Raw genomic sequence first — 18,950 nt, 5'->3', positions numbered from 1 at the left:
ACTCTTCCAACGACAAATAATTCAAATAATTTATTGTTGTGCGTGCCTATGTAAGTGTGCGTATATACACATATTAATATATACACATAAATACTGATGCACATACATGTTTTTAAAACGGGAGTGAATGAAAGGTCTGGCAGTGGCTGCAGCTTCGCATGATTAAAAAACGACGTCTCTACCCAATCATAAAACTGTCAGAGTAACCCAGCTGTAAAAATTACAAGGGAAAAAAAAAACCACCATATAAAACTCATTTTGAAACAGAGTTGATGAGAGCAACAGGAATGTCAGAAATCAGGCAGCAGTGAGAGCGGAGGTGGGAAACAAATGGAAAAAATAAAACCATTAAAAGATGCTGTTAAGGGGGACTTCAAACGGCTGGGTAATAACGATCAGAGCTTCTCTTCCACCGGGGTGGCTGTCGGCACAGGCTCTTCGGCTACGGCAATCTCCGGCGCGTCCTTCAGAACGGTGTCCTGCCGGCACAGACAGACCAGATCTGGTTTCAGTGATCATGTGAACGCTTGTGCCGCTCCCCCATCAGGCCCTGCTCCAGGACAGTGGTGAGCAAGCCTGCTTCTACAGAGCTTCCAACCTGTAGGTTTTCATTTCATCCCTAAGTTGGCACACCTGAATCTACTAATTAGCAACTCAACGAAACCTGGCTGCTGAATGAGGTGTCCTTTGTTAAGGTTCGAATGAAAACCTACAAGACAGTAGATCTCCAGGAACAGGGTTGGGCAGCCCTGCTCTACCTGTTGACTGAGGTGTGCTTTGTTCGGTTTGGAGTGAAAACAAACAGGACAGTGGATCTCCAGAAGCAGGGTTGGGCACCCCTGGGTTTTGAACAAGGGATCGCTCCACTGACCCCTGGGGGTCCCTGGCCAGATTTGATAATGCAATGACTAGATTTGGGAAAATATTTTAAAATATAACCCTTTTAAACCCCAAGAGGTCAAGGACGTTACCACGGTACCCCGCAACCCTGTATTCTCCAATGGTACGCCGTTACATTTTTGTGACAGAACTAGAAAGTAATTTTACAAATGGGACATGGAAAAGTGTACACTTCTTACCAAGGGTTTAGTGGCGTTTTTAAGTTAGGTAAGAACTCTAAATATCACGGTTTCTGAATCCACTGGCTTCAGGAGCTGACCGACCCCTCGTTAGATGTTTGACAGCCTGAATACAGAACGCAAGTGCTAAAACTCCTCACTTAATAAAATCAATTCTACCCGAATCCTGAAGACATGGAAATTAAAACAAAAACAGCTGATGAATAAAAGGAGGCCGCAAACCACAACCCGTCAGTCTCACGATGCGCCGGCAACATAAACTCAGCAGCAAGGCACGAGTTCAAGGAAAGACGCATTTAAAAATAACAAAACAAAAAATGTGTAAGGGTGTGTAAGGGGTACGTATGCAGTGTTTGAGGTGAGGGTGTGTGTGTGTGTGTGTGTGTGTGTGAGGGGTACGTACGCGGTATTTGAGGTGAGGGTGTGTGTGTGTAAGGGGTATGCAGTGTTTGAGGTGAGGGTGTGTGTGTGTGTGTGAGGGGTACGTACGCGGTGTTTGAGGTAGGAGAGGTAGGTGTCCCAGCCCAAGGTGATGGTATTCACATACAGCACACGGAACTTGGACGGCAGGAAGTAGAAGTTGATCATCTGGGCTGCAGGCCACACACACCAGTCAGCCTAGGAGACACACACACACACACACACACACACACACACACGCACACATGCACACGCACGCACGCACAAAAGAGAAACAATGCTAAAACAAAGGCTTAAACAAAACATAAACTTGTCCAACATTAACACGACAACTGCGCTCCGAAACACGTTAAAATCCCGAAACTTTTTCACAACACTGCAAACTGAAGCGCTTTTAGAGACGTTCACGCAGATGTTTAAAGACAGGACAGGGACAGCTGTAATGAACCTCTTTTCCAGGCAGGGTCGGGTTACCTTGTAAAACTCCCAGAACTTTCCTTTGAACTCCTCCAGTCCCTCAGAGAGGGTGTGGCCTTCCATCACACCCATACCTGTGGAAAGAACACACCCACACCTGCACACCTGTCCAAAACACACCACTGCAGCAAGCGCGAGCGCATCAGTACGGCCAAACTGCTCGCTGCCCTGAACCAGAGCGCCACCTGCTGGCCAATTTATCCTCCTCACTAAAACCTAGCTTGGCGGCCTGGTGCTGGACATCAGGGTTCTACAGTACTCTGGCTGCACCAGGTTTTCCTGGATCTTCAAAAAACAATATTCAATTTAAAAGGACCTGTAAAGAAATTAATCACACAGTACCTTCATGATCAAATACAGAGTCACAAATATTCACTTTGCACAGACTAGATACCATTCATTGGAATGTCACTCTACTTCCACGGACACAGGCAGCATTCCAGTTTGGGGAATACAGGGGTCTGCCGTCTGCAATACCAAAATAACGCAATGGCGCAGTAAAGGTTAAGTAATTGAATCTTACCTAAGAAATACCAGGCCCCCATGACGGGTGACGCAATGAGCTGGTCAAGCATAACTTTCTTGCCCACGACCTTCAAACCGTGGCCAACGAAAAGGTTGTCCAACCACAGGTACCAGTAGTGCATGACGGGACCCATGGAACAGCCGACAGCGAACATGCGACCTACAGGAGGCGTATTGTGCACAGGTAAACATCGATCTTAACCTCGCGCTCTTAACTAGTCATCAAGCGCACCCAACCCGTCCACTTATGAGACGGTACAATGAAAACGTGATGGAAAAAAGGCATTAGCGCATGGTCTATTGTGTCAGTTTCATTATCGTTTTTAAATTCCCCCCTGAACTATGTTAATGAACTAATTAATATTTTACACACAAATATTTAAGCAGTACTAAAACAATTCCAAGCACTACTGCCGTAACCAGACTTGACCCTAGCAACATGGTTGCCACTAACCTGTCCGGAACCAGTCGTGCGTTTTCTCCGGAATCCTTCGTTTCTCGCGGGTTTGCTGGATTACATCGCCGGCAGCCAGCATACCTCCACAGGTAACCGTGTTCGTTACTATAAGAAACCTGCCTTTGAACAACGGCTTCCAGTAGCCAGATATCCGGACAAGGAACTCCTTACCGGGCCGGGGAATCATGTTTCTAGCTACTTTTCCTCTGCTGGCGCAATCCAAAGCAACATCCGTGGCTAACGCCGGTTAGCACTTAGTTGGCCCACTGTAGTTTTCCTTGACAGTTGTAGCTAGCGCTTATCGCACGTGTTGCAAAGCAGACAGAAAATATATTTCTGTCAAATACAGCATTTGGTATAAATGATTTCAAAGGAAATACGGTGGATCTGCTGCTCAAAAGCACAAATTCAAATGAGCAAAGCTAGATACTAAACTAGATGACCCAATGTTACTGTAGGTAGCCAATTAGCACGATGCCATGACGTCGGATCAGCTGTAGCTGTAGAAAGACCTACCTGGCTAGCTAGCCCAGTCAAACGGTAACGTTAACAGCTAAAATTCATTAAATCGAAACAGAGACTCGGGTTAAGTCCAGCCGCACAACTTCTAAGTTTATGAAATGCCCGACCGTCACGTGAGTCAGCAAGATAACAGTAGGTGGGAGGTTTCAAGAAGTACACACCGCCGATAAGAACGTTATTGTCTCAATAAAAGCAAACAGCTGATTGACCAGATCAGAAAGAAGCTCTGATGCAAAGTGAGGACATCAGCATTACAAACACAAGCGTAATACATGCGCAATCTGATGTAATTAACCAACACTGTTTTGACAGGCGGCGCGCTACACGCACTCTTCGCTTGCAAGCTATCTTGATATAAGAAGCGACCGCATCATAATTACAGCCACTAACAGGAAAGGCTCCTGAATAATTAGTTCCATTGTGCGTTAGATATGTCACTACCAAGCTATCCGCATAAAATAGAAACAAAACATAAAAGCAATGCAACGTGTGCGTGAGGCACCCTAGATATGCTCCGAACCTGCCGGCTTCCGTAAAAAAGAAAAACGGGAAATGAACACGTGAGTGTCCACCAATGGTTTGTGGGATCTGTATTTCACATAATTTTTTTGTCGATTGAGCAGTTTATAATTTTTTAGCTGTTGTTTTTTGTTATTTAGCAGTTATTCAAGTTTACCTACCTTAGTTTACTTTAACTTATTTGCGACAGTGAATGTCAAAGTTTTCATAATCAATCAGAGAGATAGGAAACTAGTCCTAATGTAACACAGTCGAAGTCAGTGTTTGTTAAAAATGTATTTGATAATATTTTGACTTTTTGATTCCTGGCATAAGCCAGGAATTCCCAACTTCGACATTTTGTAAGTAATTAACAACACTTTCAAGAATAAAGTGTAAAATACAACTTGCTGACCAGTCAATCTTTTTACCTCATGGTGTTTGTATAGTGTTAATGCTCTGACGCCAATTCAGACACACACACACAGTATGTACAATATACATAGGGAGCAAAGGTTGTCTTTTACGGTAAAAAAAAACAAAAAACTGACTGATTCTGTGAGTCTTTATCACATATTACACTGAAGGGTAATGGTCACTTTTATTGACGTGACAAAGCCGTTTGAAAATGTAAAAGCCACTTTTGTTTGTGTATAATAAGGCAAGTCTTCTATGGGCTTTCAAACTGCATTTCTCATCAAATAGTCTGCGAAAAACATACAGTTAGCCCACTGAGCTTAAGACCAAGGTCTACACTCTCCAGTCAAGGGGACTAATCACATTCTTATTAAAGGGGCTGATGGGTTTTGTTTTCACCTTAAAAATAAAACGATAATCAATCTAGACCCAGGAAACTATGCAAGGTGTAATAAACTGTTTTAATTGGCCACTTAAGTGCTTGGGAGCAAAACAACGCAGCAGCTCTTCAGGACCGCAACTGTAGACCTTTGGACCAGAGGGTGATGTTACCTTCTGCAGTGGAAGTTCAGATTCTCTCTGACGTCTCTGAGCTCCTGTTTGGACAGCAGTTAAATCCTAAAGTGTTTCAATTTCCTTTCAGCTGTCTAAGTGTTTTTTTTTAGTCCATAAGACTAAAAAATTTGGTCTATCTCTACTGAATAAGGGGGCAGGGCAGGCAGCGGTGGAAGGGTGGGGGTACCGCACTACACTGACTGACCACCGATCGACCAAATGGCGAGCGTTGGGATGAATGGCCTGGTCTCGTCATTACGCTATGTTGTTATGCTACGCTACGCAACGTTACGCTACGTTATGCTATGCTACGCAACGTTACGCTACGTTATGCTACGCAACGTTACGCTACGTTATGCTATGCTACGCAACGTTACGCTACGTTATGCTATGCTACGCAACGTTACGCTACGTTATGCTATGCTACGCAACGTTACGCTACGTTATGTTATGCTACGCAACATTACGCTATGTTATGCTGCAGCAGCTTGTCATGGCATTACCAAGGTTTTGATATTACTCACACCCACCATTTTGGTATCCTTGGCCATCTTATTTCCTCTTTTAGAGCAGGGATCTCAGGTCTCAAATCCAGGAGGGATACAGACAACGTGTTTTTATTTATTTATGTTATTTATTTTGGTGTGTCTCAGCACTGAAACGCTACATTCACTGACTAAAGAGGCCAAGCGGTCCTCGACGGCCGTGGGTTTCTGCAGGTTTTTGTTCTCACCTTAAAATCAGCAAGCTATTCAGACCCAAGTAGTCAGGTGATGTGACTTAACTATCTAAGCAGAGGCTTTAATCGCTCAGTGATGCGATGCGTACACCGAGTATGAAAGGGACCCAGCAGACCACGCAGACACCCAGGACCCGGGGTTGCAGACCCCCGGTTTAAGACAATAAGCCAGAATTACTGGCTGGAACAGAGAGTAGCACACAACAACCACCAACCAGGAACGGGCTGAGCATGTCACATGACATCCAGAAGAGTCACATGACACTCAGCCTCTCTCAGCATCTTTTCAGCTTCATTAAATCTGCATTTCTAACCCAAACATCTCTGCATCAGCTCAGGGTCACAGGGTGTCTACTGCACACACACACACACACACACACACACCAGCATGTCCTCCAACCAGATAAATCAGAGTTCAAAGGTCAGCCTAAAACTCAAAAATTTATCCCAGCACGCAGAGATGGGCAGTTTAAGGACGACCACAAACAAGGCAAAGGTTCCAGTTCAGGATAACAACCAACTCAGCATAACTGAACAAATGAGAACAGAATTGTCGTCATCGGTTGTTCACGTTCGAGTCTGCTGTTGTGGGCATAAACTATAGTGCATTTTCAAATAGGGAATCACATTAAATTTTCAATTCAGTTAAAAAAAATACTTCAAAAATGTAGATGAAACTATTTATAGGTTTTTTCATTAAAAAAAAAAAAACATACACCAGAAATGAGACCAAATTCATTTTTAAAAAATACTTTAATAAACTGCTCAGTTGTTAATCTGCCTACTGCATCCATTTAATTTGTTAACAATCACATGGAAATTACAGTCTGTAATTGTAAAACAGTGCAAAATGAAGAATTGAGCCCAACTCATAACAGGGACAGCTACATGCTAGTCAGTGATAGTGTTGGTGGATACTCCCGGGAGAAGGACCAATTGGCTGGTGTTAACAGAAGCTTGTTCTGTGGTCCACGCTCTGCTTGCCTCCAGTGCAGGCAGCAGGCTTCGGTCCCTGCAGGAGGAACAGTGACAGTAGACAGTGCCCTCTAGTGGACTGATGGACCAACGCACAGACAATTCAAAGTGCACCAGCACCAACATTCTTCCCTCTGTTTCTTAATGCATTTCCAGAGTTACAACCTGGTGCTCTTTCAAAAACACATTTGTGCGTGGGTGTTTGTTCTAGTGTGTAGACGGGGGCCCCACAATCTGGTAGCAAATCCAGACTGTGCCAGCGCTGACTGTAGCTGGCAGCCCTACGCATGGGTGTCTCGAGTTGGATCTCAGAAGGATTTCGACTGGCTCTGATGACAAGATCTCGCTGCTCACCAGCGACCCCTGCTGGTGGATCAAGTGGGCCTGCAAACTGCACATGAAGCTTCTCCCTCTGACTCATGTCAGTGTGAGCCCAAACTGTGGTGTTCATCCTCGCCCCCCCATTTGTAAAAAGTTATTTTAAAACCCATCCATTATCTAACCCACTCATCCTGGTCAGGGTCACAGGTGGTGTTGGAGCCTATCCCAGCATGGACTAGGCCATTCAAACCAAGGACCTTCTTGCTGTGAGTCAACAGCACTACCCACTGCACCACTGTGCTGCCCAGTTATTTTAGCATTTAAAAGTGTTCATGAAAGAGTTGCCTGATCCACCCGTATGAGAAGCTGTGCATAAACCATGTCTAGAGAGAACAAGGCCGCTGGCGTGACAGTAAGAGGGTCTGTACAGGAAACACCAGCTACACAATTTGGTTGCACTTGAGTGGTCCATTACCATTTGAACTTTCATTCAGGGCACTGATGTTACGGTAAGACGGTCTGTACAGGAAACACCAGCTATGCAAATTGGTTCCACTTGAGTGCTCCATTTCCAGTTGAACTTCATTTGATACCAAACAAACTAACTATTTTATTAATTTATTATAATACTTATTTATTTGTTTATGTATGCATGCCATTGAAGAAAACTGGGCACGATGGGAGTTCCGATTTGTTTAGCCTGAAAAGCCCCTCCCCTTCATTACACATGCAGCTGACTGACAGGTTAAATGGGCCGTTTCCAGGTCACTGGTGGTAAGGCTGAGGGTCTGGGTAGCAGGCTGATATTTAAATACACACCTGCATGGAGACACCTTGCTTGTAACCAGTCTACACTTATCCAATGAGAACTGCCGGCTGCACACTGAGGAACAGGTGAGTCTGTCACCTGATACATTCGCTGGGCTTTTATTGCACCATCTCAATTTACAGCCCATGTGACCCCCCCCCCCCCGATGTGCATCATTCCCCCCCCCGTCCCAGAAGCTCACCTTATACAAGCTGCAGACGAGGTTGAAGAGTGCTGACGTGGCTTTTTGTTCAATTTCGTCAGTGTGTTCCTGCAAGGACATGCGGTTCATTGGTTTGGGTTAATTTCATTTGGAAAACTGTGGGTAACACAATAATGTTTAGGCATGTCAGTTTGAAAGGCGCTGCAGTGTTGGTAACAGAATAATGTTTAGGCATGTCAGTTTGAAAGACGCTGCAGTGTTGGTGACACAATAATGTTTAGGCATGTCAGTTTGAAAGACGCTACAGTGTTGGTGACACAATAATGTTTAGGCATGTCAGTTTGAAAGACGCTGCAGTGTTGGTGACACAATAATGGTTTAGGCATGTCAGTTTGGGGGATGCCCCGGTGTGGGTAACAGAATGAAGTTTAGGTTTGCCCCGGTGTGGGTAACGGCGGGGTGGCGGCGGTGACGTTCTCTTACCCCGTTGACGGTCACCCAGGGCACATACTTGTGCGGCGGGTTCAGGGCCTCTGTCCTGACCGCGTTGTCGTGCATCAGTTTGTTCCCCACATCTCCCTTCACGCAGCCCATGATGGACTCCCACGAGACGGACGGGGCATAGATCTCCACACACTGGAGATGGAAGGGTCAGAGGTCAGGGGTCATGGGTCGGACCGCAACTCCACCGCACACTCTCTGCGGGTTCGTTCCGAACGCTTATTTTCAGTCCTTGCGTCTCTTCCGCACGTCCTTTCCTCGCTCCTTAGCTCCGCCCCCACCAGAGGACGCGAGGGAGAGAGGAAAGGATGAGACACGGGGACGGAGGAAGGGAGGAAGGGAGGAAACGCGCGTCAGGCGAACGGAACGTATTCGCTCAGCCAAGCGTCAGCTTAAAGCCACGTCAGCGACAGACATGGCGGACGAGGAGAGGCGGATTCACAGGCGGTTCGATTACACATCACGCGTTCCCAAAATTAAATACTTTCGCAAAGAATGCCCGTGTGTGTCCTCCGGGAACCACCTCGGTCTCCGCTCACTGAGCATGTAATAGACTGGGAGGTCCTTAAAGACGGCGGACCTCAGTCGATTTGCCGGGTCAGGCGAGGACTGCGAAGACGAGGATGAAAGCGGATGAGGAACTAAGCGATTGGAGCGAGCTCTGTGACGATGAAGCGATAACTCCAGCTCCTGCATTCATCACATTCTCCGCTCTCCACTTCCTCATTTCCCTCTGGGTGGAATATTCATGAGGAGGCGTGTCCAAGGACAGATCGTCCAATGCCACCCTTACTGCTGCCTTTGACCCCGCCCCCTTCATGAATATTCATCAGAGGAATCAAACTGAGGCCAGACTCTTTCCCAGACTCAAGGCTGTGAAGATGAAGGATATGGAGCTGGATGGTTCTCACGGACTGATATCCTTCTCATGCTGAGACGCATAAACTGCCCCCATTTAACGCTGCCACAGAACGTTACAGAACATGACAACATTAGTTGTCTGGGATCTGACTGGAGCAAAAAAAAAAACTTTAAAGGAATATGGAACGTTCACTCTTCCCCAAGACAAATACCTGCTTAATGACTTAACGTGCCATAACGAGGATAATCATCAACGCTCGTTAGACACCAGACACCGTCGGGAGTAAAACACAGCCGGTTACACGTTAAAATTTCCCGTTATGGTTTTGAATGAAAATGAGCATACGGGGGGAGGGGGGGGGGGCAGAGAGGAGTGCGCGAGGGCGGGGGGGGGGGGGGGTATTGGTGGGGGTGCGGGACGGCGCTTACAGGCTGGGCCACTTTCAGGACATCAGCCGCCGACTCCATGCAGAAGATGATGGGAAAAGCCGCACTGCCCGTCATGTTGAGGACACATGCCTGGGGAGGACAGAGCAAGCAGCATCTTAAAAACCAAACAAACCCTCACTAGATGATCCTAGATGAAGGGGGGAGGGGGAAACCCCAGAAGAATAAGTGCACACGTACACACACGCGCACACCCCTCTTACCTCGATCATATTTCCCAAACATTCATCTTCTCCATGCTGGCAAGTAAATTTATACTTCTTCCCGTCAAACGACTCCTGGAGGAAAAAAAAAAAAAAAAGAGATAAAGTTTAACATGTAAAAGTTAAAGTATTCTTAATGGACGCACGCACACGCACGCAGTCCAGCATACCTGAGCGTTCCCGTAGGGCACGAGCTGCACGTTCATGATGTCCCCCAGCATGACCCAGGTGGGGAACAGCTGTTGGACCAGGAACTGACGGCATCCCGGACACAAGCTCTCGTAGTACAGCCCCACCTCCACCGAAGATTCGGCCCGGTTCGGCCTGGTGGCGTTCCGCTCCAGGCAATACTTCTCAACCTAAGGCGCACGGGCGATGACGTCAGAAGAAGGAACAGGGGAATTCTCCCGGCGAGACTGAGGAGGCATCGGCTTTTTAAAAAAAGACCGAGACACTACATTTCCCTCCGCCGCCTACGAGCGTGTCCTCGTCGGAGACACTGGCTTTAATTATTCTGAATTCCAACTCTTTAAAGTGAAAGAAAGTACGGACCCTACACTCCACTCGAGCGCGGGGAAATTCCATGCTGAACAAAACCGAAATACGAACATCTACGTTGATAAACGGGTCTTAGAAACACCGGCTGTGTTAAAAGTATCCGAAACAGCCCGCGTACACACAATGTCCAAAATATTACAATTTGCTATGTTCGTTAAACTATTATTTTCTTAGAAGGCAAAGTTATACTCGGCATTACCCCGCATTCTCTGGCGATCTCTGGAGTCCTACACCACTCCGTCAGTGGGTATCCGCAGGAAGGCTTTGAGTAAGCATTCCCTGCGTGTACGCAGAGAATAACAAAGATAAAGACAGCCACCCTCATGTTTATCTCTGCAACAATGTAAAGGTTTTCTTCCTCGTTCAGTGGCTATAGACTGCTCAGCTCAAACGGTGCTTAGAGTTGCAAGCTATCCTTCGAACTGCACTTTTTCCGGTCCGTGTCACTGTTTTTACTTATGATTGTTACCACGTGACCGTGGACACCGACACCAGCAACGCTTCTAAAGAAAAAGTACAACCCCTCAGTGAACACCGGCGTTACTGCAGCTTCAGCTCCCAACAGACCGACGCACAATCACGAGTTTGCCGTGCGCGTATCATATAAAAATAGTCACAAGTTGTCACATTGTCTGTGACGGGCAAAGGGCTTCTTAAACATGAGATATGTAACACAATCACAACCCACGCATCTTCCAACATCGACAAGTTGTGGCTTCTACGTGTAGGTCTAGCAGAAATACCCAATTCAGATGAGTAAATGGCGCTTGACCGTTGAGTTAAAATAATCGGTTCTGTTAATGGAGTAGCTAAATACTGTTTGACGCCTTCCATCCAACCGCAGGCTGTAACGCACTACTACATGGAAACGTGTAATTCATGTCCTACACCGAGTGTATTTATTTGATCAGGATTTTTTTTAAGGTAAAATCTTTGTCTGAAATATCTTGAGCCGGTCATTTAGCCGTCATTTAAAACCATTTGACAATTTCATCCGCCTCGTGATCAATCCACCGACTTCAGTACTCTGTACGGCTTCATCGGCTTTTCAAACTGAACTGTTCATCATCATTATCACACTCAGCACTGCTGTTATCCATTCTACCGGAGTCGAACTCATTATTTTTCCCCACTGACGGTTTAATTTTCTGATAAGGCCTAGAATTCAAATAAAGTGATGAAGTAAAACGAGGGGAAATATTGTGGTCAATCGTTATGTTGTATATACTCTACCTGGCAACAAGTGACAATTTTTGGTTTTGACCAATGAGATTTTAAATTCCGTTTTAGGTATTCCCGTAATTCCAACGAACTACCAGTGATTTTTTTTACATTCCATTAAGAGGCGCGGATGTTACAGTTGGGCAGTTTTCACAGCAGATAGTTTTATAATGCCGCCTTGTGACTTCGGCAGTCATGTATGCAGGAACTTTGGTTAAAAAGTTACTTCTATTTTGTCATAGTGGTGCAAAAACAAGACATGCACCAGGAAGTACAGAAGGGTACACCATTTCTATAATGTGTGTGCGGGTGTGTGTTAGTAGGCTATATATGCATATAATTTAAAAAAGAAAAGAAACTTTAAGCATGTGAAACTGAAGTATGAGCAGAAAAGACAGCGTTCTCAGACGTAAAACATGAGATACAATCAAAAGTATAAATAAAAATAGGAAGTGAAAAGTCGCTGTGCAGGCTCCGGCGCTCTTCGCTTATTTTACCCGTTAAACGAGTTCTCCCCTGAGACAGACCTCCTCCCTGCCGGCTGCTTCAGCCAGTCATAGCACTGTTACTGACCTCTCTCTTCCATTACCTGCTAAATGCCACAGGCCACGGGACTTCCTCTTGGCCTGGAATAATGAACACACACGCACACACACAACCACACACACACATGCACACACGTGCACACACACACACACACATGTACACATGCACACACGAATGGACACACACACGTGCACAAACAGAAAGACACACTCACACGCACCCTCATGAACACAACCCTGCTTCACACAGTGCGTTACAGGGAAGGGGCCAGATGGTTCACCGTTATCAAGACTAGGGGCTTGCATGCCACTGTGGAACTGACGTACTACCTGGATCATCTTACCCAGGCAGCCGAATTTGCCCATACACACACACTCACACACACATATTCAAAGATAAAGTCAAAGACAAATCTTAAGCTGGGTCTGTGAACACGACTGTGACTTTGCTTTACTCCAATGGCCTGCACAGTCCCTAGATCTCAGCCCCAGAGAGCACCTTAGGGATGAGCTGGAACAGGAGGTTTGCAGCATGAATGTGTGGTCAAAAAATCTGCAGGAATTATGCGATGCCATCAAGTCAGCACGGACCAAAATCTTGAAGAAACCTTGCTGAATTCAGGCTGCTCTGGAGACAAAAAGGGGGTCCTACCTAGTACTATATAGGCATACCTAACAAGGTGGCCACTGAGTTGTACATCGGGTCATTTGAGGACTTTAGCATCTCCTACAACACAAATTTACTTCAACCACACGATGGCGCCAAATCTACGTGCACTCCTACAAATATTCTGCATTGAATGTAAATAAGGATTTAGGATGATTTATCCATCAATCCATCCATCCATTATCAATACCCGCTTAACCGGGGCAGGGTCGCGGTGGTGCTGGAGCCTACCCCAGCATGCATTGAGAGAGATGTGGAATGATTATGCTTGGCCAAAATATATTTCTTACAAATAATAATAAATAAATAAATAAATAAATAAATAAATAAATAAATAAATAAATAAATAAATAAATAAAGATTTCAGCAAGCAAACAGACAATTCAGTACAAGGAAGACAGCGTTACTTTTAATAATCGTTTTATTCTTCTTGAAGTACCATACAAAACTGAATACCAGTCTGAGACAAACACAACACTGAAACGAGATCTCCGAAGGGAAAAACAGCTGCATTTGATGACAGACTGGACACACACACACACACAAAATACTCTTAAGTACAAAACGATTGTGCACACGGCAAACCTAGAATAATCTTGAGCTGCCTACAGGGCTCCCTGTCTCTGACGGCCTGCTCCAGGTGGACGGGAGGGGAAGCTCTGACTAGGGCACACATTTCAGTACAAACACGCTTGGCGGCATTCATTACAGCGGCAGAGATTCTGTTATTTTGTTAACATAATAAGCTCGTTTTTTTCTGACGGTAAACGCACGGTAAAACCAAGTATTTTCTACAAAGGAAGGAAGATTCGGCCGCCAGGACCACCCAACGCGTTTTGGAACCAGTAGACTGGTGCTGCGAAAGACTAGGACAGTTTTAAAAATGTATATTTAAAACACACGATATCTAGCCTACTAGTTGTGGCTGCTTCAACTTCGAATGATTTCAGAGATCAAACATTGTCCCAGACGCAAACGCAGGTTAAAATACGAGGGTAAAGTTTGGCTTTTCTCAGTGCAGGTCAAACTGAATCCCCACTTTGCAATCGCCCACCCTATTCCCTGAAACCTCGCTCTGTTGTCAAGCGATCCGTCAGTCTAAACTGGCAGAAGATAGGGTAAGGGTCGCTCAGCAACGCCGAGACGGAGCCGGTTCCGCGTGCGTAAAACTAACACTTCGCGCAGGTGCGAAAATACGCAGTTTTCACATATTTACTTTGACATGTGCTTCCAAGACATCACCTTTTATTTCACATCAAATAGCCTATATCGTCCAGAAAAAGACCATTTCAAGTTATTTCTTTTTATGGACTGTACACGTGTAATAGTCAACTGGGCTTCCAAGAGACAAAGTCCAAGGATTCCCGTGTCGCTCCTGGTAATCCTGTATTTTTACAAGCAGCAAATAAAACCATATTTTGTGGTTCTACAGTTTTAAGGAAGCACTGACATGTACAATGAACGAACATCCAAATGATCAAAATGTTCAAGTAAAGGAAAAAGGGCGAGAGGTGGGTAATTGAAAACCTATGAGCCCCTTTTATGTACAAACAATACATTTCCCCCCATTTAATCAATTATAGATAGTAAGCATACATATTCTTTAGGTATGGAAGAAAAACGTTGAAGCTTAGCTACTTCACAAGATGCGGTGGTTACAATGAACACAACAAAACAAACAGATATACTTAAAACTATGATTTAAAACTGAGTCCAACGGGAACTAAAATATTTTCGTCCTCGTTGTCATTGCATTGATATGACCAATATTCAGCAGATAGCCGTCACCCAACATGAATTTCAATCACGTTTCCCAAGAAACATGTCGGCCTACCTTGGGTAAGCGCTCCTTGTCGATAAAACAGATTAGAAAATGAAGCCTATATTATATAAACACACTTAAGATGCATCTCTATAGCAGTGCATTCGGCAGATTTAAAGGCTAGAGGCCATATGATTATATTTATATTCCGTTTGCGCAGCCAGCCAAATTTATCACTCACTCGGTGGAAACACAAACATGGAAAGTGAAATCACTAGATTTGATATCATTGTTTTCCGTGTGTCTCAAACGGGGGAAAGGGCGCGCGCTAAATGATAAATAAACAATTGTTGTTTCCGTTTACAAATCATTACATTGGGCCAGCTAATATTCCGCCTTCTGGTAACAATAGTCGTTCGGCAACCGTCGCCAATTTTGGAAGCGCATTCATTGGGGGGACAGAGTTCAACCAAGAGCTTTCAACCGAGTAGAAAAATAGCAATTTTCATTTTATTTCCAGCACCATAAACCTTGTTTCTCCATATTAAGCATTTCAGACTCACAACTCGAGTCGACCTGTTAACGCAATGATGATAACACTTAAACGCAAAAAACTTTATTAGGCTGCACCATTCTCAATCTTCTGAGCTTTATTTCAATATTACAGCTCGTCTACAAACCTAACAACTGGACTAATTCGACATGGCCTGCTAGGCTAGGTCACCTAGAGCTGAATTCCATAGCCAATCACGCTCCAGTAATCGGTTCAATGTCGCTTGCCACCTTCATGACAGATTGAACGTCGCGATATTTTAGAACCTCATAGCTACACGTTATTATTATGAAAAGGAGTAACAAAGGATATGATGTTCGTTATCATAAGACTTTTACAGAATTGTAAAGTGTAAGACAAAGTGCATTATCCTCGTACGGTAGTGGTCGCGCTGTGGTTTGTGCCACACTGTCAATCAAATAATTTTATCCTCAACAGGTTTCCAAACCAGTGAGTGCAAGCAGAAATTCTACACTCATTCACGAGACAGCTAAACAAAAGAGCCGAGCCTAAGATGCAAAATACAACTTTAAAATTGGAATTTTGGGGACAACGTCTGTCTTTCTGAAACGGCAGTGGACTTACTGCTCTCTCGATACAAGGAGTGTGGTTTTAACAGTCCCTGATTCGACCTGAATCCAGTGCATTCAGCTGAACTGAATGTAATATATTCAAGCAACCATGGAAAACACAGCCATGAACCCCAGAAACGGGCAATGAGCCCTTCAAAAAGGGGAGAATTTGGAGCCAGAGAGCCATCGTTCCCAGAAAGCCCCACACACACACACACACACACAAATTAGCGGCAAAAGCCTTGAGAGGTAACAGTGCGTCAGTTCTCCCTGCTGACTGACAGGTGTAATTAACGCCAGAAATGACTCGCGATCGGATCAGGGCCACGGGGGTTGGAACCTTCGACAAGCCAAGCGATGAAACCGTAGAAAAAATGACAGCCAATGACAGAAGGCACTTCAGACAACTCCATCGCTATCGGCTTTTCCAACTCCCTAAAAAAGTGCGAACAGTACAGGTCGCGGTCGCAGCCGCCGTAATTATCCGTAAAAACGAGGCCCTCCAGTAAACGTTCAAAAAATCATCCTCACAGGCCCTCATCCGTCATCACTATGAAACCTCGGCATCCAACTTCAGCTTCAACCCATAACGAATGACAGATTTCATTTGTAGAAGTACCGGGTCGATCCTTTTTTTCTTTTTAAGTGTTTAGTGGAAACACTCCGAGGGCCTAATTACTGAAAGAAGCCGCAATTAGAGTTGTCCAGACTTTTCTGAAAGGTGTCAGTCATCAGCTGAATCAGGCATTTTAGTGCTGGAAAGACCAAATCCTGCTGCCCCGCCCCCCCCCCCCAACCCCACGCCGCGACGCAACCCCGCCCATCATGTTCATGTCACATGACCTCAGATTCAAGTTTTGATTGGTTGTCTTTCCTAAAAAAATAATAATAAAAAAAAAGAAGTTAGAAGTTGACTTGCCAGCAGGTGAACGGTGTTTAACCCAACTGAAGAATTTACAAAAAGAAACACAAGAGACGGAGACAGACAATACCCCAAACAGAGATGCAGACGGGTTTGTTAATTTCTTTGTAAATATATATGTATTATATATATATATATATAAATATAAATATATGTAACTATATGTGTGCATATACATACACGTACACACTGTTAACAGTACTGGTAGTAAGTGCTTACATAATACATCTAAAGTACAGTTTCCATGCTTTCTCTGTTCTTCTAGTTATTGTTTTTTTTTTTTTTTTTTTAAAGTTCTGTGTTTTTCTGGAGATTTCTCACGCCACTGCGTCTGCGTACAGAGCAGCAGCGGTTTTATCTGTGCTTCAGGAGAGAGACGCGATTGGCTGGCCAGCGTCCACCTGACAGCATGCAGCAGGTTTCAGCAGGACTGCAAACGAGAAAGGAAGTGGGCAGGTTCACCTGTCACTCAAACGGCCTCACAGGCATTATTCTACTTCAGGTTTATTTTTTTCCTTTTTACAATTTTCATAACGATGCTTCGTAAGTACAGTTCGCCGAATCAGCGCGTGTTAAAATAACCTAAAAGAGGAAGAGGAAGCGTCTCAAAAAAGGGATTTTTTCAAAACGCGCCTACAAAACGCATGAGTCGTAGGGTAAAGGTCAAAGGTCAGAATGTAAGCTTCCGGTTCATCCTGCTGCTAAGCTCGGGCACGGGCAGTCTCCACAGACACAGGATTAATTGTAGAAAAAATTGTTTTTTTTAGGGGGGGGGGGGGCACAGGGATCCTGTTCGGGCCGTTCCACCTGCTTATAGATCGACCACACAAAAGCCATCAGTGGAAATAAACCTGACGTCGGTCCAGCCCCCCCACCACTGACCCTCAACACGGCTTCCACACCATAAAACAGGAGTCACACACACTCTTCCGGAGTACACAACTCCCTTAAACAGAATGCCAAAAAGTTCAAATTAATAAAATCGGACGCACAGCAGCGTCATTGGCATGAAATGCTCTAAATAAGTGCATGGATCTGCAGTGTTCAGTCCGTCGCTCTCTCTCCTGTTCTCTGAGAGGTTCAAAGGCCCAAAGCTGCGGACTAAGGCCCCTTCTAAACTGTAGAGGGTTCCCCAAAACACCTGACCTGGCAACAACCAACCCCCCCCCCCAGCCCCCCCCCAGCCCCCCCCCCGTTCAGCAGCGGCCGCCTGTCTGCCTGCCCCCCCCCCCCTCTCTGAATGGTTTCCTGGGTCCTTTTAGTCCCTGACAGGAGTTCTTTTTATTTATTATTATTATTTTTAAAGAAGCACCAGAGAGCTTCTGGAACGCATGTGCTTATTGGTTCGGAGCGCAAAGGCTCGTGGGTAGTGTAGTTCTCAGGGGCTGTGTGTGTCGCCGCCGCCGCGCCGGCTGAACACAGGGCAGGACAGGGTTACATTCAGCGTGCGGTTGTGCTGCACCAGGGACGCGCCGCGGTAGTGCAGCACCAGCTCCATCAGGGAGCCGTACTGGTTATACGGCTCCGCAAAGCCGTAGCCCGTCACCGTCTTATAGATCACACAGTGCTTCACCTCTCCATCCACGCTGCGGGGGGGGGGGGGGAAGAGGGGGAAGGCGGAGAGAGAGAGAGAGAGACAGACAGAGGGGGAGGGGGAGAGAGAGGGGGGAGTTAAAGAGGGAGAGAGAGTTCAGAAATTATTAATGAATATATTTTAATTTATTTTGGAATTATTATTATTATTACTTTTCTATAGCATTTTCTTTGTTGCCGTGACCAAGAATAGCATTGCAGCAATGAGCATCCTGTACTGTACCACAGCACCAAGACCTCCTGTTACAACCAGAGCTATAAAGAGCAGAGAGGACAAACGGAAAACAGGAGCGGAGTATCTAGTGAGGCCACAGTATCTTTGCTGGCCGTCCTTGCCGCTGACAGACAGGACAGGCCAAAGCTGCAAACCGCCTCCCAGTAAAACCGCCAGTCAGTGACTGACGGCCTCCGGCCCGGTCATGTGACACTCACACCACAGAGCAGGCGAAGGAGCCCTTCTGTGATTGGCTGTCGCGGACGAGGAAGGTTCCGTGCCTCCGGCCCCTCAGCAGGTCCTCGGCCTGCGAGCGCCTAACGCTCCCCACGTACCAGGTGAGCTCGTCGCGGTGAGGAAGGGCCTCCTCCTCAT

At 45.6% G+C, this 18,950-nt stretch overlaps 3 protein-coding genes across 7 annotated transcripts in view; all 3 read right to left on the bottom strand.

The window, feature by feature from the left end:
• Positions 1 to 15: 15 nt before the first annotated feature.
• On the bottom strand, positions 16 to 4,027 carry mpv17l2 (MPV17 mitochondrial inner membrane protein like 2). The gene is made up of 5 exons (XM_064341429.1): positions 2,956 to 4,027; positions 2,500 to 2,661; positions 1,974 to 2,050; positions 1,569 to 1,697; positions 16 to 479 (listed from the first exon to the last, which is right to left on the bottom strand). Exons 1-5 carry the CDS (start codon positions 3,143 to 3,145, stop codon positions 396 to 398), a joined length of 642 nt encoding a protein of 213 aa, XP_064197499.1. The 5' UTR covers positions 3,146 to 4,027; the 3' UTR covers positions 16 to 395.
• A 2,396-nt stretch (positions 4,028 to 6,423) lies between these two features.
• Positions 6,424 to 11,102, bottom strand: LOC135258142 (gamma-interferon-inducible lysosomal thiol reductase-like). Its single transcript, XM_064341413.1, has 7 exons — positions 10,726 to 11,102; positions 10,139 to 10,327; positions 9,969 to 10,043; positions 9,748 to 9,837; positions 8,440 to 8,592; positions 7,996 to 8,064; positions 6,424 to 6,701 (listed from the first exon to the last, which is right to left on the bottom strand). Exons 1-7 carry the CDS (start codon positions 10,849 to 10,851, stop codon positions 6,636 to 6,638), a joined length of 768 nt encoding a protein of 255 aa, XP_064197483.1. The 5' UTR covers positions 10,852 to 11,102; the 3' UTR covers positions 6,424 to 6,635.
• Positions 11,103 to 17,723: 6,621 nt separating this feature from the next.
• LOC135258139 (phosphatidylinositol 3-kinase regulatory subunit gamma-like) overlaps positions 17,724 to 18,950 on the bottom strand; it is a 13,761-nt gene continuing 12,534 nt past the window's right edge. For all 5 annotated transcript variants that reach the window (XM_064341407.1, XM_064341408.1, XM_064341411.1 and 2 more), the window contains 2 exons: positions 18,794 to 18,950; positions 17,724 to 18,354 (listed from right to left, as the gene is read on the bottom strand). The exon at positions 18,794 to 18,950 is cut by the window's right edge and continues 23 nt beyond it. In XM_064341407.1, coding sequence (XP_064197477.1) covers positions 18,147 to 18,354; positions 18,794 to 18,950 — 365 coding nt within the window. In that variant the 3' untranslated portion in view covers positions 17,724 to 18,146. The remainder of the gene's footprint in view (positions 18,355 to 18,793) is intronic.

This window comes from Anguilla rostrata, chromosome 6, assembly GCF_018555375.3.
Source record: "Anguilla rostrata isolate EN2019 chromosome 6, ASM1855537v3, whole genome shotgun sequence".
Taxonomy (NCBI): Eukaryota; Metazoa; Chordata; class Actinopteri; order Anguilliformes; family Anguillidae; genus Anguilla; species Anguilla rostrata.
Note: the sequence above shows the minus strand (reverse complement) of the source record. Positions and strands in the feature narration are given on the sequence as shown.